The 23,067-nt window shown below is 35.1% G+C and overlaps 1 protein-coding gene across 6 annotated transcripts in view; it reads right to left on the bottom strand.

The window, feature by feature from the left end:
- The window catches only part of AGMO (alkylglycerol monooxygenase), a 339,471-nt gene that overhangs the window by 170,856 nt on the left and 145,548 nt on the right, over positions 1-23,067 (bottom strand). For all 6 annotated transcript variants that reach the window (XR_011539063.1, XR_011539062.1, XR_011539064.1 and 3 more), the window contains exons 6-10: positions 10,421-10,487; positions 8,085-8,150; positions 7,915-7,994; positions 4,508-4,642; positions 2,846-2,962 (exon numbers count right to left, since the gene is read on the bottom strand). Coding sequence is in view for 3 of the 6 variants with exons in the window: in XM_070615814.1 (XP_070471915.1) it covers positions 2,846-2,962; positions 4,508-4,642; positions 7,915-7,994; positions 8,085-8,150; positions 10,421-10,487 (465 nt within the window). In the remaining 3 variants the exon portion in view is untranslated. The remainder of the gene's footprint in view (positions 1-2,845; positions 2,963-4,507; positions 4,643-7,914; positions 7,995-8,084; positions 8,151-10,420; positions 10,488-23,067) is intronic.

The raw sequence follows: 23,067 nt of genomic DNA on the forward strand, positions 1-23,067 counted from the left end.
AGCAAACAATAAGCCAGTATATTTCCTACCATCATATTCTCAAAACATTTCTGGTCACATCATATCCCATTTCTTAGTTTCACTTCATAAAATGGAAACTAGAATTTAAATCATTGTTTTCTGCTGTAATCAGGAAAGTCCTTTACATATTTTCCTGAAGCTTTTAAAAAAATTGTATGTGGACAGAGAGCACACATGAACTTGTCTATTGTTCAAAATTGGGGTCACTATTTGTAGCGATGTTTGATTATTAATTTTAAATGCAAAATCCACAAATACATATGGGCAACAACAATCATGAAGGTCTTTAAATAATGTCGAAAATTAAAATGGCTTTCTTTAATATACTATGCAGTAACTTCTATAATAATTTTCTGTAAACTTATTTTATTTAGCAGGACACACTGTGGCACACACACTCTTCGTTGCCTAACCAGAAAATACCCCCATTTCTTCTGTGCTAACACTGTGATTATTTGTCCAGGTAAAGGGAAGGCATATGTTCAGGTGGAAAGTGAACTCTTTATCCCCAGGGTATGAATCATGCTTGGTATAATTCATTCATGGTTAATTCATGACTAAGTGTTAGTTATTGGTTCAGTGTGGGCATGAGAATTAGTCCTGAACAATGAGACATGAAAGGACATTTGCTGTGAAATATTCTGGGACTTCTCTTCCTCCTTCTTAATGAAATGAAATTTACAAGATGCTCTAGGAGAATTGAATTTGCTGCCTTTGGTAACAGTCTGTGAGGACAGGATGCCTGCAGTTGCTGTAATTACCTTACGATGAGGAAAGCCAGGAAAACTGTAGAGAAGCCTTTTTGGAAGCTCTACGTCTCTGAACTGCTGAACTCATCAATCCTGGAAACACTTGCCTCTGAATTTCCAGTTATGTTTAAGCCACATTTAATTGGATATTCTGTTTCTCAGAGCAGAAGATATCTAATAGGCACTCATGCTATACATACTTCAAGTAAAATGGTATCTTGCAGGAAGCTTTATATGTTACCATGCATTTTATGTGTTTAAAAATATTTTTTGAAAACAAGTTCAAATCACATATTTATGAGTAAGAAAGATTTATATGGATCTAACATTTGTTATTTTTGTCTACTCAAATCTATTTTCCTTTTTCCATATACTGTCTTCTCAGTTTTTTCTTTCAAGACATCTTTTCCTCCTCTCAGACCATGAGGATCCTGTGGAGCTGACCCCGTCCTCCCATTCACAGATTAATGGTCTAAGATCCATGCCTGACCACATTGATTGGTTAAGGATACCCAGATGAATAAATCACAACAACAGACTCCAGTTTGGAACGTTCACTTCCGGGGATCTTTGTACAGTAGGGTTTAAAGCTAGAATTGCTGGTAGCCATCCCGCCACCACGAAAGCCGGAGTCTGTAGGAGAATCTGCACTGAGAAAAGCATAGCTGTAAGAAAGAAGGAGAAGGTTCCTGTTGGCATTATTTGACTCATTGGATCCAGCACTGCCTGAAGAAGAAATAGCTCCAGACTTTTCAGTTAAATGAGTTAATAAATTCACTTTGGGTTGAATATCTGTCACATACCACTGGAAGTCCTGCTTAACGCACTCAGTAACCTGCTTCAGGTAGAATTCCTTCTTGTAATTCACTGCATAAGTCATGCGAAATATTTGTGATTGATCCACTGCAATTACTATATCAGGATTATTAAAATGGTATCTTATTAAAAATAATTTCATGAGATTTATACATTAAAATTATTAAAAATAACCCTATAGTAGCCCCATTTTTCTGCACATATTATTTATTAATTTCTATTATTTATGGAATTTTTATGGATGGATTGATATCTGTCAATAGAACAGAACTACTCTTTGAAAACGTAATTCATATTGCCTGCGTTCACCGTCTACTAATCCTATTTGTATTCATTTACATATTTTTCTGGATTCTTGCATTTTTTTTTGTATTTTTCATAGTTTTCTTTATGTTTGAAGATAACTTACTTTTTTGACTCTAGCTTTTAATGTATTATTTCTCTCTTCAGTTGTGTTTAAACTGCTATTTAAGTCATTGACTTTCTCAGGTCTGTTATCATACCTTTGTGCTCTAAAAGTTTAATTTGATTATTTCTAGATGTGCCTCATCATTTTTGATAGTCCCTTCTTTCTTGGTTTTTCATTTCCTTTTAATTTCATCTTCTCCTTCTTCAAACTTAAATTTACTTAATTTATATTTTAGTTACTTTAATTTCCAAAACCTGTTGTTTCTGAGGATTTGATTCTGTTGTTTGTTGTTTCTGCTAATGCTTTGCTTCATGGCTTTCTTCTACTGTGTTTCTGTGCTTTTAAACTCTGAGTTCATTGGGACATTATCTGTGGGAATATTCTGAGACTTGGGTTTAAGGGAATTGCTCCAAGCACGATTTGAACGTGGATCTGTTAGACACAAGGACCCTTATCTGAGACCACTTGAAACTATATTCTTAGATTTATAAATCAATGATTAGTATAAATCCTGGAACTGTATCTGAGTGAAAACTGGTTTATAATTAAAAATCCTCAGGGAAGGCTTTTTTCTGCCTCCTCAAAGCCAAGTCAATATCCATAGCATACCATTTGATGGACGTTCTATACAGGAACACTTTGGCTATGATTAATAAGTTTACGTTTAATAGTCTAGAAGAAGTAATTTGTCTGTTTGTGAGATATTGCCAAAGTTAAAGTGGACAATTACAGAAAAGAAGAAACCACAGCCATAATATGGGGAGCTTATTTTCATTTTCAGACAAAGTGACATTTCATTTTCAGACAAAGATGATTTTCTCACACTCTACTTAAAATAAACACCACTTACAGCTTTGTCTGCGAAGGTGTCTTCATAAAATGCTAGCAACAGAGCAAACTGTACTACTGCATATATCTTTATTAGTTGAGACGCCAGTGATGAGAAGGGAACTTCCTTCCCTGTGACCTAGGAAGACAAGAAAGAAGCCTTTCCTTTACATTGCTCCCTGACTTATGCTTCTCATTGAAATTCACACTAAGTGAAGAGGAGATATGCCAAAAGAAAGGAAAGGTTTTGTTATTCTTTTTTGTTTTTCAAAAATGTCTCTAACATTCATTTTTTTTTACAGAAAAAATACATAGGTTAGAAAACTTGTTTTTCATTTAGAAGCATTATAATTTCTGACTTAGTGTACCTTATATAGAGCAATGCAAGAATTGATTCCTCAGTATATACTGATGATAAACATGACCACCCTGAACACGAAATATGAAGTGTAAAAATGTGAATACAAAAATATGTCCATGATTATACATGAAAGTATAGCAAAAGAAAATATGGAAGGCGATTTTGGGTAGTGTAGATAATCATGCCTAAAAGAGAAATATTGTTTTATTGGAAACAACTTTTCTCAAATAGTTTCCCGGAAATATAATAATTCTATTATTATAATGCAGATTTAGACACCAGTATGACTTTAAAATATTCACTTTGAATTATCTATTGAAAAAAAAAGAAAAAGTAATAAGTAGACTACAGCTAAATAGACACTTTGGAACTGAAATAAGCAAACTACTTTGACCTATATTGGGTTGGTTCATTGCTACATAACTGATTATGAACATAACTGAAAGTCTGGGAAGTTTCAACACAGCAGCTTTCATAACTGGATGAAAAAACATCCTTATTTAGATCAATATTTTTAAAAAATAGTATTCAAATAAAACACAATTTTATTTCCTTAAAATATTGGCTAATTTTTATACTCATGATCATCTTTGAAATCAATACTAGTTTACTCTTTCTATTGTTTCTACTTTACTCTTAGTAACAGTTATTTTAATTAGAAATCACAATATATAGCCTGAATGATTGGGAAGAAATTCCTTTTTCATCTCCATAAGAGGAATTCCAGATTGAAACTGAACTTTTCATTTGGTTTCCATTGTTTTAAATTTCTGACTTGCTTGTTTTTGGTTTTTAACATGATTTTTGTATTTAATGCTACTACTCAAAAATATTGCACTATAGAATGAATAAGTTATGGTCTAATCCAATAACCACATCATCTTAGTATGACTTTAGACCTTCCATATTAGAGACCTCAGTCTTTCATGAACAAAATGAAGGCGAGACTGAATCATCTGTAAGGCTCCCGTCCATCTCTAGTGTTTTCGGATGCTGTGACTGAGCCACAGGCATTTGTGTAGTTTCTGTGCAACGTAAAAGCTCTCGGCTGTGGGTTTGAGTGGATCTGAAGACTAGCCTTTATTGCTCTGTCCCCCAAACCATACACCCTAGTAAGAGGCAGTGTTTGCCTGGAAGAAGGCACCCCTCTTATCGGCCCCTAGGTGGTGTCCACTCATTAAGTTACGCACCATAGGGCTGTATCTGCCTAAGAGAACATCTTTTTTTCAGATTTGCATGAAGTCAACATATATACAGGCTGGCTGTAGACCTGACAATATGAGACTAATCTTCACCATCACGAAACCCATGAACTCTATTTACCTCTGGGATATCTTCACTCAGTCCAAGTCTTGGTTTACCTGGACTCCATCCTGGTCCTTTAAATATGACAGAAAACTTATTGAAGAATCCAGGTGTGGCCCAGAATGTAGTCCATATGTAAATTAAATAGTGGAACTAGAAGAATAAAAATATAGCTTATTTAAAACAAAAATATTAAATACAATAAATCATGAACTTTATAGTACAGTTTAATTTACATATTATTCTGTAATATTTAGGTTATGCATAACTTGGTTAATGTAGATTAATATTCAATTGCATTCCAAATTGTAATTCATTCTATGCATTCTGTGTCCTTTAAGTTTATATGTCTTCTTGTCATATTTCTGAGGCTCCACAAAATTATAATTTTGAAATTAAAAAATAAGGTAATTGTTTAGAAAATAAACAAAGTAGAAAAAATGAGTTAAGAGGCTTTGCTTCCAATGGAATTAGCCACCTGCCTGTGTACTCACCATCCATGTCTAATGACATCCTTTCTAAAGTCTTGTTAAATGGGTACTAAGGTTGAATGTGGAAACATACAAATATTGCACATCTGTTTAAATATTAAATAATACTTAATATTTGAAGTATTAAAAATAGCCCTTTATTTACTATTTTGAGTTATAGACAAACATGTCTATAATTAAGGAAAAATGTTCAAAGCCATTTCTGATAACAGGCATCTGAATAATAAATAGCCAACTTTCTGTAACAGGAAAAGGAAGAGTTTGCTTACTGAGTCAAAAGTTTGCATAGAGGCTTAGGGCAGGAATCCATATTCTTTAAGTAACACACATTTGAAATGTACAGAAGTTAAAAATATGCCCACACATGATAAGTACTCAATAAATATCAGCCATTAAGATAATTAACTATATAAGCCATACATGTGATAATAATGCATCATAGGATTAAAAATAGTCCTAGAGGTTGGGCATCAGCTATAGACTCTAGAGATGAGCCCTATTAAAAGTGTAGTAATAAATTAATGTAGAAAGAAATTTTGACTCTATCAGAATTTGTGGTCTCACTGTCATTTTCACTGTCTCTGAAAGAATTTAAGCTGCTAAGATTATAAAAAAGGTTTTTAAAATTGCTTGAAATATTACAATAAGGAATCTGAAGCAATTAGGAACAATGTAGAGTTTAGTGGAGCAGATTTTGAGGAGAAAGGAAACATTAGATGGAAACTTATCTCGGGACTTTGTAATAATAATACAAAAAAATAATGTTCTTAGGAGTTATAACACACAGTGATGTATTATCTCTTTTGTTATTTTGAAAACTGACTGCAATATTATTGCTATCATTCTAGACACAGCCATGAGAAATAATACATGTAACATTTTAAAATAAGGAGCACTTTCTTGCTAATTTGCTTTCCAATGCCCAGAAACTCCCAGACTCCAAAGGAGAGTGAAGTGAATGGTTTATGCCTAATAATAAGGGGAAAATGCCTCTCTATCTAGAGGGGGCCATTTCAAGTTGCTTTTGATGCCTGGGAGGGAAAGGCGAGAAATTTAACTGAGTATAAAGAAACACAAGTGAAAGCAAGTATAGGATTTTGCATGTTCAGGAACTCCTAATTATCACAACTGGCTGATTTGACATTTTTCACAATATAAGTAAGCATCTAGAAAACGAAACCTTAGGCACAGTTGTGACAACGACTACACTAAAAGAAATGTTTATGTGAGGGCACAGGCCTGGAGAACTGAACCTGACAGATTCAGTAGCCGCTCATAAATACCTGTGATTGAGGACTGTGTTCCTCCACATCCTAGTCATCCAACTCTTTGTGCCCCTTGTGTCGAACAGCTTTCAATCTCTTATTCTGAAAATGTGAAGCCCTTCTCCTCAGCAAGAGCGTATACTCCACAACCTTGCTACTTAAAGGATTAACCATGAAACAGCAGCATCGGGATCACCTCAAGCTTGTCAGAAACACAGAATCTCGGACAGACCTCAGACCTACCGAACAGAGTCTGCACCTTAATAAGATCGTCCCGTGGTTCATATGCACCTTAAGTTTGAAAGGCTGTCTCCTGGTGGACAGAGACAATTTATCTATTCATTTTTAATCTCCACATTGCAGAGACAAGACTACACCAAGTGAAGAAGTAGCTCTCGATGTATTATTTCTATATTGATTTCAATTTTATAAAGGTTATGATTAAGAATGTACTCTGATAGATTTGTTAGTAGTCTCCTGAGAGAGATATGTTCTTAGTAATGTCTAGCAGAGAGAGATACAGAAATGCCCTGTAGTTGAGAAGAGAAATAATCAATTTTTCTCTTTTAAAGTGTGAGATAAAAATGTGTTTCACTTGAAAGTAAAGGCAATTGTGATGGCACAATGTAAAAGTTAAACAGAATTATGCAAGTTTTGGGCTTGGCCCGCAGCCTACCTTGGTTAAGTTTGCACCTGACAAGCTGTGTGTAGTTGGGTGAATTACTTAATCCTGGGAACTTGAGTTCACCCACCAAAACATGAGGCTAAAGAGAACCCCTACCTCATAAGATTTCAGTAATGGTTACATTAAATATTTGTGCTGTGCTGTTAGCAATGTCCTGCATACAGTAAAAGCTCAATAAATGTAAATTCATTTTATTTTATTTTCCTAAAAACTTTGAAGAAGTAGGTTTGAAAAGCACACCCCACATGAACCTGTAATTTCCTTCCTTACTGAATGCTGGAAACCCAGTCTCTGGACAGGGCTGTCGTTGAGTGACCTCTTCAGTTTTTTAAGCATTTTTATCTTTTTCTCATTTAGCAGTCCCAGCCTCAGGAGTATTTGTGGTGGTCTGCAGCTGACGGATCAGAGCTTCACAGACATTCTTCATTTCTCTAGTGCCAACCATTGAGACCAGTGAACAACCAATACCACATGTCTAACAGAAAACTGGTCCAGTGCAACAAGTCTTAGCAGGTGAGGTAATGCGCAGACCTAACCAACCCGTAATAGCTCCTGACACTTAGGTTCAAGAAGAGTAGGGCAAAGGCCTCGTGTTGAATTTTTAACCAGAGTCATGGAGCCTTGCAGCAAATAGTTTTCTTACTGTGGGATCAGCCTTAATTACACTTTTTACTACTGCTCCTTCTGAATACATGAATACGTTACAGGTCTATTCTGAGAAAGAATATGTTTGCTAAAGAGTCACTTTTTAAAATTCTAGCTAGTAGACATATTTAAAAATTCTTATAATGAGATGTTTTTAAATTGACGCAAGTTGATGCAAGTCTTTGAGTGCCAGAGTTATTTCCAAGTTCTTTTACAGTTAAAAAATTTTTTTCAGGATAGTGTAATGTATTTCCACCTTTTAAAAACGGATTTTTCTTTTAAATGTGAGATTTGTGAAAGGATATAATCGATTCAGAAAAATAAAACGAATTACATTACCTGCACCTTGAATGGTTCAAATGTATTAATGGGATGTGTTAGACCATATACAACTTTCTCACTCTCTGCCTCAAATGTCCCTGGAAGATAAACATTGAGGATATGATTTTTGACTATCTGTGAATTAAGGAGCTAATTTAATTTATTTTATTTTCATACTTTTCACTTACCAAAAATTCTATCCCATATAATAAGAGTGCCGGCATAATTTTTGTCTATGCAATAACGGTTTCTGCCTACAAGACAAAATATTAAAAAATAACGCTTAAAAATGCAGTTATGCCTTTTGAAACATCTCATTGCCTTATATTTTAGAACCACTCACAAAATTAAGACTTATGCAACAGAAGGATTTCCTTAGTAATGTCTTTTCACTGACGCTACTAGACATCACTTGCTAGTAAATTGTTTTCATTTATTTTTCAGTAAATTTTACTAAAAAGAGCAGAGATTTCCTTAAAACTATATATATTTAGAATTATCCCAGGTTTAAAAAAATCCTTTTGCTTACAATTTTCCAGTTTTTGAAAGTCTGAGATAATTCTAAGTAACTTGTTTTGTAGGAGTATTGAACAGTAATAATAAAAAATTAAATGTCCCAGAAAAAAAAAGTGGTAGGAAATAAGATGAATAACATATGTACATTTGTATTTTTTTTTAAATTTTGAAGTGAGTTGTTATTTCTGTCCCTTTTCTCTGTGTCTTTTCCAGGAAGACAATTTTCTACTTAGAGTGAGACTTTACTATTTTTTTTTGATCCTAAAAGACTTTAGTGAAAATTAAATTACCCTTGATTATTTTTATTAACTCATTAACATATATGATTTTTTCCTGTTCCAAAATATTCAAATTGTAACTTAAATTTAAATAGCTGGGCATAGTTTCTTTAATTAAAAAAAGCTTAAATAGACACAAGCATATCTACATGATTGTAAATGAAAGGAAAAAGAACATTAACCTACCAAACCACTACTCTAACCAACTCAACTGTCTTCATGTGTCCTCATTTCTTTCCATGCCTTCCACACATGCAAATGTACATTGGAAAGTGCAGACACAAGGAAAAATCCCTTCCAGTGCAAAAGTTGAGTGGGGCTGCGTACAAAGGTGCACAAGCCATTGCCATTAGTGGGCTGAACCGTGATTCCCCATTGTGGAGGAGCCCTTCGCCCTTCAGGCGACATGTGGCAATGCCTGGAGACTTTGTTTGTAGCCACAACTGGGAGGGGGTGTTACTAGCATCTAGTAGGTAGAAATCAACATCCCATAATACACAGGGCAGTTACCCCAGCACCGCCACCCCCAAATGAAGAACTGTCTGGTCCAAAATATTAGTAGTGCTGAGGCTGAGAAACCTTGACATAGAGCAACGTGAGTGCAAAGGTACTTTGAAGCCAAACAGAAGAAATTAGCAACTTTCTTCTTCAATGTGGACTTGTTCTTCTCCATTCCTTATATGTTATTTTATATGGAGAAAACCCCAAGAGTGTAAAACTCTTGGACTCTCCACCCCTTCACTAACTATGCCCTGTGGGTGGGAGAATGGCTGTTGAGTTTGGAAGAGGAAACTGGGCATGTGCAGCCTGACCCCATCCTCTCCTCTCCCTGGGGGTGTCTGTGTTTCTGCTCTGCTCCCTGCCATGGGAAAACGTTGCTCCCCTTGGGAAGGCAGGCCTTTAGTACTCCAATGCTGCCTGTGATGCCTGGAAACTTATAAAAACAGGACAATAGTATTTATTCTTTTGTTATTGGCTTCTTTCTTTTAACATTATCTTTGTGAGATTTATTCACACCATTGCATGTAGTAATAGAGCAGACATTTTCATTGCTATATAACTCTCCATTTCATGAATAGTCTGCAATTTATCTGTTCCACTGCTGATAATATTTGAAGTATATCTCCTTTTTTTCTATTACAAATAATGTGGATATGCACATTCTTGCACAGTTCTTTTGGTGCATAAATGTAAATATTTCTGTTATTTCTTGAGGTGGTGTCTTTAAACCTTAGACACTAGCCACATTGGATTTTCTCCTAGTCAGGAAAATGCAGCATATGTTGAGTTTGTTCACAGAATTTAGGCAGGAAGTGAAGTGTTGTTTATTAGGCTTTCCTCAAATTCCAACAGTTTTTAAAACCAAGGACTCTCTGGCTGTAGATAGGAATGACCCTCAGCATCGGGTCAAGGAGTGGCCTTCAGCAGACTCCTTCAAAATATAAAGTATATATCCTCTCAGCTGGTTAACATGTTTTTCCACTACAACTAAGGATATCTAAGCAAAAAGGAAAATACAGAAAACAGATAATAAGAATTTTTGTTTTGTTTTTCTCCAGTCCTTGCATTGGAGATGAGGCTTGTCCAGGTACAACGGAAGAATCGATGTCTATTTGCACAGTGTGTACTGACTATGTTGACTAATTGTGATGAAATGAAGCGATGTAAAATAATAATATCCTTTTTAAAGAAATGAAGAAAGAAAGAAAAAAGAAATCAAATTTCTTTACCGTGATGGACCCTATGATGGCTAGGAGTATTAAGAATCAGTTCCAAAGGACCAAGGTTACCGATGACCTGTTTAAAACAAAAGGAGCATTATACACATAGCTATCATTAAATGTATATGTAATAGGGGCTGGCCCCGTGGCCAAGTGGTTATGTTCACGCTCTCCGCTGCAGGCGGCCCAGTGTTTCGTTGGTTCGGGCCCTAGGTGCAGACATGGCACTGCTCATCTGGCCATGCTGGGGTGGCGTCCCACATGCCACAACTAGAAGGACCTACAACGAAGAATACACAACTATGTACCGGGGGGCTTTGGGGAGACAAAGGAAATAAATAAAAATCTAAAAGAAAAAAGTATATGTAATATATAAGTACCCACATTAAAACCCCACAGGGGCTAAGAGATATTGCAAGTTTCAGTGTTGGCATCAGAGAGTTGGAAGAAGTTTCTCTAACACCTGTTGCTCATATAAAGACAAAAATAAGCTCATTCAACCTTGTCTTTGATGACTTTATGTTAGCAGAGCATAATTAAGGGAGGGAATACACAGTATTATATTCGTTTTCTGGAGTTGGTTTCACCCAATAATCAGCCACATAGCAACAACTTACTATTGTAGCTGTTATCTGCTGCATTAAGAAGATCCTACTTATTCAAACAGAATCCTAACTGATCTCTTACCTGTAGATGCATCGTCTACTAGTTCATCTTAGAGGCACAGTTCAAAGTCAGATATATAGAGAATCTTTTTTGGTGAGTAAAGACCCTTCAAAATCTGGTCTATAACTTTCTAATGTTCCCTCTCGAAATTTCTCGGTAAGAATCCCCTGTGCCAGTGTCTTCAAATTATCTCAGGAGTATAGGAACCAGGTAGGTGTCATAAAAAAGAACAGCAGACCATGTGTAAGACATTTGGCATTTTATATTACTAATATTCAGCAATATGGGAACCCTTTTAATCTTGATTACATTGTTCTTTCTTCCACCAATGGTGGCAGATAACAGAACATTTTACTTTTATTTAATTCTATCTAAATGAACTTATTAGAAGCTACCAATGACAAAATCAATTCATCGTTAGTGCAATCTCAAGAAACTATTCACCTCCAGTGTAAACTTCCATTTAGAGGATATATGAGGAATAAAGGAATAAGTTAAATGATGCTTAAGAGGAAAAAAATGGCCACTGACAATCATGACACTGACATGAATTTGGTAATAAGTTAGTGATATGGGAAAAAAAATAGGGAGATGGGACTGCTTAAAATGATAAGATATTTTAGATACATAACAACAAATGTAATGTGAGGATCTTGTTTGGATACTTATCTGAACAAACAAAACATAAAAGACATTTTATAGGTAATGATGGAAAATTGATTATAAACAGAGTATTACATGACACAAAATACTGTTTACATTGGGAGTTATAATGGTGCTGTCATTGTGTAAGAAAATGTAATTTTTTTTAGAGTTGTATAACTGCAGTATACATGATATGAGATCTAGGTTTTGCTACAAGATATTTGGCAATGGAAAAGACAAAAAGATAGCTGATGCAAATGAATCAAAATCATAATGATTTTTGAATCGAAGTGATGGAGATACATGAATGCATTCCATTATTCTGTCTACTTTTCTGAATGTTTGAAAACTTTTATGATAAACTTTTAAATCAAAGAAATTGCTACTCTAGTAATATACAATAATACTCAGTTACCCAGTTGAAAATATTAATAGATTCCTAAAGTCCCAGGCATACTTCTAGATTGCAACTCTTTATATGGCAGGGTTTAATCATTCTTTTGGCAATCTCTGACATTAACACACCCAATTTACAGTTGCTTTGCAAATGCGAAGGGCTGCAGTTGCCACACCATCCTCAGCTTGTAGGGTCCTGTACCCTCTTGAAGTAGAAGCTGTGGCAGTGTTGCCACATGACAATGCTGCATCCCTTGATGGGGCAGGTGCCACCCTCATCTCCTTGTCAGACCCATTGCTTATACTGCTGAAAGAAACAATCCTTGCCTCCCACCCTGCTGGCCAACTTTTAAGGAATTTTCAGTTTCCACTATGGAACAGACAGAAATGTTTGCATGCAAAGAATGTATAATATTATGTGTTGTATATTAATTTGGGCTTTTCTCTCTCTTTTTCTTTTTTTCTTTCTTTCTTTTTTTTTTTTTTTTTGTCTCTCTCGCCTCCTTCCTCTTTCTCTCTCTCTCTGTCTCCTTCTTTTTCTTTCTTTCTTCTAACCTGGAGTTCTATCACCATTTTTAAAGTTATTTCCAGGAGAAACATATTATAAGCTCCAACAACAGACTTGGCAGTTAACTCATACAACAGAACTCATTTATACATTAAAACTATCTGTATTTTTTAATGTCAGGAGTTCAAAATACTGTGAAATATATAACCTTTATAGATCAGACTACATTCCTATGAAATAAGGCACACAATGTATTATCCCACAAATATGGTATTAATGACCAGGAATTGGGAGGGGAGTACGTAGAAATAACCCTCTATTTTATTGGACTACATCGCTTTGTACTTGGTGGAAAAATATTTGTTGAGAAGAAGAATGGTGATGGAGAAAGAACAAGAAACTGGGGTTTCTCAGCAGTCAGAACATTGAAATCTGATGCTTTGGTCTGGCTTTGTATCTCTGGCAGAGAACCAGATGGGAAAGGAGAAAACCATTTTATCCTTGTTTGTCTCTTTGGTGCCTAACATATGTTACAAAAACAGGCAACAAAAGGGAGTGGAGGAGAATACACTGTCGGGCTTCTGCTACCCAGATGCATTTCTGATCCTTGGTCCTGGTGTGTGTGCTGCCAGACTTAAAGCCACACAAATGGTGAGTGCGTTCATATGACTGGAGACTTGGCTGAGGGCATTATTTTTTTTAATGTCAAGCACTTTTCCTCAAAGAAATTTTTTTGCTCCTGCAGGCTAAAGCATGGTGATATCAATATTGAAAGTTCCCCTCTTTTTTTTTTAAGTTAAAAGCCAAGCACAACACAGGCAACCACAGTTAAATTTCCTGGTAGTGCCTATGAGTACCTTGGAGCTGAGGAAGACCACCTCGGTGTGGGAGACGATTCATCATTCAGACAGCCCGGTCAGAACCTCTCTTGCAGAAAATCCCTTTGATTCAAACTCATGGAGAAGTCATTAATAATTAATAAGAGTTGAGCATAACGACTTAATTATCGCCCACTTTTGCAAATTCAGTCATTTAGCAATTCAACCACATCTAGCTTTGAATCACTTCCCCAAAATATGTTACTGTGGAAATAATTGAAGCTATTCTCCTTTTTAAAAGTTTTTATTTGTCTTGTTTTTTTACGTTTAGATGACAATTTAAATTACGGAATTTTAGAACATATAGAGGGCTTTAAAATAATATAGTCCACTGCTCTATTTAGAAAAAAAAAAAGCATAAAACTAAAGTTCAGAGAAGTTCAATTACTAGTGCAAGTTTAAACATCTTGCAGGAAGTGCAAAGTCTTCTCAGTTTCATCTCAGGGATCTTTCTATTTTTCTATCATGTTGCTTTTAAGAGATAAAGCAATTTTTCTGTCAAATAAAAATAATTTAAAGTTTTAGAAATTTAATGGGAGATAGCTAAATACTTTTTGACTACATTTCAGTTAAAAGTGAATTCAGGTATTTATAAGGAGCCCAGAGATTTCAGCTTCTAAGCTGCCCTTCGTGGTATTTTAGGTACTTCTGGTGCTTCTTAGGTCTCCAAAGCAGAGATCTAAGTCTTGTATCCTGTAGTTTTCTGTCTAGATTTTGTAACCTAAAGACCATGAATGTCTAGAAAGACATGGATGGGCTTCAGAAGGTCAAGAACACCGGGAAGTGTCACACCAAATTTTATGAATATGTGCCTATGGGTATGCTACTGGGGGGAAACTACCCTTTTTATCGTACACTCAAACAGATACATAAGTCCCCAGAAATTGAGAAACAATGTCCTAAATAGAGAGATTTAGATTATTTCCTTTGCCCTCTTTATTTATATTGTGTCTTTAGTTTACATATTATTAAAACTTGAGTGCTAATTTCTCACCCATACTTCAAAAACAATAACTTAAGCATTTTTTTCTATTTCTCGAAATTGTTGTTTTCCAAAACGATAATTTCTTAAGCTGTTTTTACTTGTATAATAATAAATTATTACAAATGAATAAATAATAAAAACAACAATTTTATTATAATAAGCTCCATTCACTCTATCAACTTTTATCCAGCAGAAGTGCTCTGGATCATCTGCTGGACTTGTCACAAATTCCTTATTTCTCTTTCCACTATTTATGGTTGGGGTGCGAAATGTAAAAGAAGAGAATAGGGGGTCATGACATTCTGTCATCTTCTCATCATGTCATTTCTCTTCATCAAAAATAAAATGAACGTAAATGAAAAGCTCCTCATAATGAACTAAATAAAGTACAAAAATTTGGAATTCAAAGTTGTCCACACTCTTCCTCAAGACTGATTTCCAATGTTCTCTTTCTTCTGCTTCTAAGACCTTCCCTCCCATCTTGCCCTTTGGAATCCTGCTCTTCCTTCAAGACTTATCTAAAGTTGTCAAGCACTCTTCTTGATTCTTCCAGTGAGAATTTTGTTTTCCTTTCTCCGAATACATATTGAGACATCGCTAATTTTTATGTCATGCTATTCTGTGTCCTAGCTGTTCATATTCATTTCCATACTAGACTGCAAGTTCCATGGACAGAAACTGTGACTCACTCTTCTTTAGGTTTCTCATAGCACATGCGACATTACCTTGCATATAGTGATTACTCAACAAGATTGTGTTGAGTAAATAAATCCATCTCACTGCCCTCCACACTTATGCCTTTATATTAGCGGTGCTCAAGTGGGGGTGATTGTGATCCCAGGGGACATTTGGCAATGTCTGGAGATATTTTTGACTGTCGCAATCAGAGGAAGTGCTGCTGGAATCTAGTGAGTAGTGGGTTTTAGTACTGCTAAACATCCTACAGTGCATAGGACAGTCCTCCAAAAAAAGAATGATCTGGTCCAAAATGTCAATAGTGCCAAGGTTGAGAAACTCTGCTTCATGGATATGAATTTCTTGCTGTGCTCCAGTCTTTTGCAGCTCAGGAGGGAAGCATTTTATTTTCCACCTTCTTATTTGGAAGTTGGAGGGAGGGGTGCATTAGGGAATGAGTCTAGAGGGCACTCCCAAGGCTAGAGGAAAAACACGAGTCTAGAGTGCCCTTAGAGTTAAAGCCAGGAAAGTAAGCCCAAACATGATCTTTGATGTAGTGAATTGGAAAATTGAGATAAATAGCTAAAATGAAGGAGCTAAAAACAAAACAAAACTAAACAGAAAATCACAGAAGCTAGATGAGATAGTTGAATTCTGGTGATTATTGGCAAGTGAATTAGTCAATTCATTTATTCAATTATTTTTATGTTATCACATTAAAGGTTTACTAGGGCTTCAGTTTCAATGAAAGGAGCCAGAGATGGAAAATATAGTTTCCATATCACCAAGTGATTTTGAAATTTCTTTTGATAGTTCTTACAACCCCCCACCTTGCCCTGCAGTCACACTTCGAATGAGTTTGAATGACTTAGAATCCAAAAGGATTAATGAAACTTTCATTGCATCTAGGTTACTAACCTGGGATAATTTTGCTCTAGAAATTGATAAACTAAGTACATGTGATAAATCAAATAATTAAATGCCTACTATGAACTGATTGCAATTAATTCTTTCCATGATATAGTTCTCAGGAGTTTTCTGACTACCCTACATTGCCTGAAAAACACACTTCCATAGGTCTTTCCAATTGTAATCGAAAAATGACTTAGAATTGAACTTTATAAAGCATCAAAAGAAATATTCTAAATTAATATCATGTTTGAAATTATTTCCTATAGAATTAACCTAGCCATTCTATATATTTCTTAATTATTTTCACTGATTCTTCTGATTGAAACACATCGACTGGTTAGATTTTTGTAGTTCAATTAAGGGTACAGAAATGGTTAACCAATGGTCAAGTTGGAAGACAAGACTTGTTTTCCACAAAAATATTCAGTTAATTCAAGAAAAAATTATTTTGTTTGTTTGAATTGATTGGAAAATTTCCTTCTCACCTCACTCTGACTACTGAGGTTAGAGAAGAGACTTTCTAAATCTAATAAAAAAACTCTTACTTCTATTCTTTTGTCAAATTTCAGAGTAAAATTGGGAATGTCATATTTCTACCCTTCAGGTTTTCCATCTGCAGATGAGTACGAAAATACTGGAACATATTATTGAGAAGCCATAGGAATATTTATAACAACTTGCTTTTCAGAAACAAAGCATGAGCCTATAGTTAATTGTAAAGTTTTTTTTCCAAACAAGAGATGCTTACAAATATTCATGCTTCCTGTCTGAGAGGGAAACATCATAATAGGGAAAATATGTCCTAAGAAACATGTGTTTTACAGAATCCTTATTATAGAAATGAATGTGCTAACAATATGATAAATGCTGGAGAGTGACTGGGTTGGGAGTGAAGTGAAATAAAATCTCCATAGTAGGAGAATGCCTGCATTCAGATGAGCATAGGTTAGAGTGATGACATTGACTCTAACTAATCAAGACTTTTCTTTACAGCATCACGCATGATTGATGTTCCAGAGGGACCCATACCACTGTGGGCCTCCGTGTTTCACTGCAGTCAGTATTTAAGGGAAATACTAAGCCAGCTCCTAACACATTTATCATCTGATATAAAAATCATTGTCATGTTATATTTTACTGAGAAAGATATGCTTGAAGTGTAGTCTGAAAATGGCAAAACTATTCAGGTAAATTAGTGGCAAGATTCAGTGAAACCCCAAATTAAAATTAAATGGACTAATAGTTATATCATGATTAGTTGCCTTTTTCCTGGTCAATTTTCTTCTATCCTTCCCTCCCTCCCTTTCTTCTTTCCTTTCTTTTCCTCTTCCCTTTCTTCCTCCCTCCCTCCCTCTCTCCCTCTCCCTTTTTTTGTTCTTTCTTTCCTCCCTTTTTACTTTCATTTCTTCCTTCCTCCCTCTACCTTCCTTGCTTTTTCATTTTTTCCTTCTTTCTTTCCTCTGTCTATCTATCTATCTATCTAAATATGTATGCATGTGCATTTATGTATTAAAACAATTGGAGAATCTTTTATTTTAAAAGATCTTTACAATTAACTCCAGGATCATGCATATCTTTTTGAAAAGTAAGTGGTTATAAATATTTCTTTGACCTTCAATAATATATTCCAGTATTATAGTCTCATTTACAGATAGAAAACCTGAAGGGCAAAAATATTAATTCATATACATATATTTATCTTTATTAAATATATTTGTCACATATATTAAATATTAAATATTTAGTCAAATGTCAATTAACAACTCTTTTAAGTACCAAATCACCAATAGTAGTTTTCTATTAACATTGGAAATAATCTTTTCAGATCATTAAAATTTGCATTTATAAATCCTTATCAAAGTCTCTCATTAAAAACTACTTGTATAATAAGCAGAGCAAGAAGTCTCTTGTCAGCCAGTCCATTCATTCTGCAAACATTTATTGAATTTCTATGGACCTTACTAGGTTTTAGAAGTAAAAAGAAAGTGATACACAGGCAATTCCTGCAGGAAGCTTATTTACAGTCTAGTCAATTCTTCAAAGGAAAAGTAAAATTATTTCAGGAAAAATGTTTTTACAAAAAGTTATCTTTTTCATATGATTTGGCATTCTTTTGGGAAGGATGAGAAAATCATTCAATATTTTTTCTTTTCAATTACTATTGCACTAAACAGATATTTGAACTAATACTCAATTTGAATTTATAAATGGCACAAGAATTATCTAACAAGAAGAAAACTGAGTTCCTTTTCTGGTAGCAAGCTGAAAATTACCTTTAATAAAGATATATGCTTTTATTTAGCTCACTATAGCACAGCTTTGCAAATAGTCTCATTGATTGTTTGCTCCTGGAAAATGCTTTAGAGAACTCATAAACTTTTTCAACTGACTATATGGAAATCAAAATACCTATGTGAGTTTCACTTATTTAATAAGTATTTATTGAGTATATATTTTATGCAAGTACTGTGTTAAGACCTTTTGAAAGATCACAGAGTAGAACAATGGAAATTATAATTTAGTAGCAGGTAATTTAGCTATTACTTAGAGATAAAATGAGTGACAATATCAGATTTTATTGTTTGGATATACATAAGAATATGTTTTTCACACTCAAGAATAATCTATAGTAATTCCTCATTTAAAGTTTTAGGAAAAGGATAAGATCCATGGACACTATAAGTTAGCGTATTAAAATAATTTTACTTGTTCTGAATTAGTTGGTCTTTAAACACTTACTGTTTTCCTTGTTAAAAACTTAATCAATCTGAACATTTATGAATAAATTTATATTGTAGAGCATCTGGTGATGAAATGTAAAAATAAAATCTTAATTACATCCCCCACTAGTTCTGCTGTGTTAATTCAAGACAACACACTCAAGTATTTAGACAGATGGCAGTGGTGGCCATATTAGCCTCCGATTTCTCTACAGGGAAACAAGAGAAAGCAGAGCTCTTAGGATGTGTGCTTGTCTGCCTAGTTTCACACTTTGAAATCCTCGACAAATGCTGATTTATTCACAGCCAAATGTTTTCCTATCTGATTAGGCAGTTTTCTACTTCAGTAAGCGTGTAATATGGAGGTAGCTGAATTTCCACACTAAGGAGTGAAAAAACAATATTTATAGTTTAGAAATAAAACAATCTGGAAGAATCAGGACTGTTGGGATCATAAAGACTTCATAGGGAGTAAATTTCTGACGAATCCATACCATAGAATTGAAGAGTTAAAAGCTTAGTTTTAACAAAGAATGAGACTAGGCCATGTTTATACAGTAAACAGCAGTTTTAAAGGACTATGTTTATAATAAATTATCTTGAAGTCTGACTCTTGTCACCTATGATTGCATTATTCCTCAAAGAAGAGGACAAGAGCTGGACAAGTTAGCATTTTATTTGAATTTATCTCAGCTTACGTTTTGAATAAAATTTTTGACTTTTCCTTGGAAAATGAATGCAAGTAGCTGCTGAATGGATTCCTTCAAAGGGAGGTGGCTTCCAAGTGACTTTTTAAAATAACACTAATTAAATTGACAGAAGGGAAATGGGAAACATTCATAGAATAACCATATAAAACTTCATTCTTGTATAACACCATTTTATATTTACAAGTGTGGGCACTCAGTAAGAAAAGGAACCATGTTATTAGTAGTAGTAACATCGTGTTAAAAGAAGGCAACTGATAAACTGAGAAGGTTAAGCAGTCCTTGTTGAAAAGTCCATTCCAGGTAGTCTTATAATACATGCTCTAAATGTTCAACTCATTCTACAACTCAGTACACTGTGACTGCTACTATGATCATATTTCCAATTTCAGTGTGCCTTCTGCATTCATTAATCAACAAATGTTAATAGATTACTGACTATATACCTGGCATTGTCTAAACATTAGATACTTTCATCAATAAAACAGATATAAATCTGCATTTCAGATCTTACAATCGCAAATGTCAGATCTCCTAATTGTCAGTCTTTATAAATTTTGATCTGTTAAGAAATATTTGTGGAGCCGGCCCTGTGGTGGAGTGGTTAAGTTCACCCACTCTGCTTTGGCGGTCCAGGGTTTCACCGGTTCGGATCCCGGGTGCAGACATAGCACCGCTTATCAGGCCATGCTGAGGCGGGTTCCACATAGCACAACCAGAAGGACCTACAACTAGAATATACAACTAGGTACTGGGGGGCTTTGTGGAGAAGAAGTAATAAAAAAGAAGACCGGCAACAGATGTCAGCTCAGGTGCCAATCTTAAAAAAAAAACAAAAGAAATATTTGCTAGTACTAACCTTTTAAAGGCAAATATTCTAGAATGAACTCTCAATCAGTAGATTAGGAGCTACAAGTATCTGTTTGTCTTAAGTGAATTTACCTTCCCTTTGCATACTTCCCTTCTAAGCACAAGCTAAAATGTATCCCCCTCCTTCGTTTCCTCAGGACTTTTTTTTTGGTCAGTACATCCTGTCTTAGTTCAGGACGCTAAAACTAAATGTAATAGATTGGGTAGCTTAAACAACAAAAATGTATTTCTCTCAGTCATGGAGGCTAGGAAGTCCAAGATCAAGGTGTCAGCAGATCCAGTCTCTGGTGAGAGCCACTTTCTTGCTGTGTCCTCTTTCTTGTGTCTCCTCTTATAAAGGCACTAATCTCATCACGAGGGCTCACTCTCCTGGTCTGATTACTTCCCAAAGGCCCCATCTCAGAATATTATCACATTAGATCTTAGGGCTTCAACATACGAACCTTGGAGGAACGTAGCACTTCCTCTCATTTGTCTTTGCTAGGGGTATTTTCTTCTTGTTTCTTCTTCTGCTCTTCTCCAGTACACACATATATTATAAAGAATCTTGTTAATACAATCAATTCATTTAATAATTAAAAAGATATTTGCTGATGGTCATCCAAATTCAAGACAATGGGAAAACAAAGATGAATAAAACGTAGTCCTTGTCTTCAAGAAGCTTACTGTCGACTTCTATAGTCATGGTGCTCAAACTTCATCACATCATTGTTCAGTCTAGTCTCTTGGGGTACTCGTTCAAAATGCAGATTCCTACTCTCTTCAGAAATTTAGATTCTGTGGTTCTTAGACAGGGACCATCATTCTATATCTTGAGCAAGCACCCACATAATTCCGATGCATGCAGGTGACCCACAACAGTCATATTTGCTTCTATTCCAGCTCTGACGCTAGGTACCAATTCCAATATGTAGTCTTTTGACTTTTTCATAGTAACTGCTAGTTGTTGAAAGCATATTATTTTCCAGACTATACACTTAACATGCATAATTTTATTAAACCTATAACACTCTTACGGGATGGGTATGATATTTCACTTAACAAATTAGGAAGCAAGGTATGAGAGTTTAAATAACTTTACTGAATATTCATACTCATTCTTTCAACAAACATTTCTTGAGCTCCTATTATGTAGATACCCTTCTAGGTTCTGGGAACATGTTAGTGTACAACCCTCTAATAGAGAATAGATTTCTCTTTGATTACAAAGCCTATACTCTTAGCCATTGTAAGTCTTACTACTCCCTCGTTTCTGAAATACCGTCTCCAATTCTGATAAGTAGATCTCAATTTTATTCCTGTGTCTGAAAATCTCAAATCCAGTCCTTTCACAACAGGCATTCTTAAATAGTTATCTATGAGTTTTTAGACAGTCTATTGATGAGCTTCAGGAAACTCTAGAAAACTCTTGACATTTTGTGAAGTTTTTTCCTTTGGGGAAGAGTCACTAGAATCCAACAGATTCTTGAAGGAGGCTGTGATCCTCAAGTTAATAACAAGGGCTTACTATATACATACATATACACACTGGTATATGTTCACATAAAAGATGAGGGACATATTTTGCTATCAATGAATCCAGAGGATAATGGGAGAAACAGAGAGTTAAGCAAAAAATACATTGCAGTGGTGTAAGAGTGCAACTTCATTTTGTTCATTGGACGCTGCCCCCATGCAGGAACTGATATGTTCTCTCATTTATGTCCCCCAGCAGAGGTCATGCTCTTAATCATTAATTGCTAATATGGAAATGGAAATAAACACAGAGTAAAGAAAAGTGCACTTAACTCTAACTAGGAGGTGAAAAAAGAAAAAGACGTTCCAGAAGAAATGGTAATTGAGTTGCATCATAAAGAATGTTTGGAAAAAGGGCATCACAGAGAGAGCACGTGTAAGTACAGAGACTCAATAAGTATTTGCTGTGCCTAGGGAGCAAAAGGCTGTGTGGTTTAGGTGGACCAGCTGACTAATGGGATGAGACTGGAGAAGTAAAGGCCCTAAAGTCTGTTGATGTATCTAAGATGTTTGATTTTATTTTGGAGGCAATAGGGAGCCATTTAAAAATTCCCATTGTTGATGTTTGTTCTCATGTTGGGAGTGGCCCGATATTATTGGAGTTCTAGAATGATCATCACAGTTCTTGCATGCAAATATGTAATAGAGGGAAGAGTCTGTAGAAATAGAAAAAAATAGCATTTTATTGTAACTGTCTATGTAATCAATGATAAGAGAATAAATTAAAGCAAGGCAATAGAAATGGAAAGGGCAAGAAAGATCAAAGAGCTATTTAGGAAGAAAATCCAAGTGTGTAATTAATACTTTAGGAGAGTGAAAGGTTATGCTACTAACAACATGTTTGCTGTTCTGGGAAAACTGGGACATCTCTAAGAGATGTAAAATCAATGACACGGGATTTCAGAGGAGGAAAGGAGAAGGAATTGTTTACCTGGCTCTGAATCACAGATTTGCTACTAACTAGCTGCAACAACATTAGGAAAGTTACTTAATCTCTACATAGTTCAATTTCCTCACTTTGAATTGAGACAATAGGATTGTATGATGATTAAATGAGCAAATCTTATTAAGTACTTAGCCTAGTGACTGACACATGGTCTGAGCTATATAGACGCTTGCTCTTAATAGAGAAAACACCTTATGGAGAAGAGGGAATTTGAGTTGGGCCTTGAAGAATGT

The sequence above is a fragment of the Equus przewalskii genome, chromosome 4 (genome assembly GCF_037783145.1).
Source record: "Equus przewalskii isolate Varuska chromosome 4, EquPr2, whole genome shotgun sequence".
Taxonomy (NCBI): domain Eukaryota; kingdom Metazoa; phylum Chordata; class Mammalia; order Perissodactyla; family Equidae; genus Equus; species Equus przewalskii.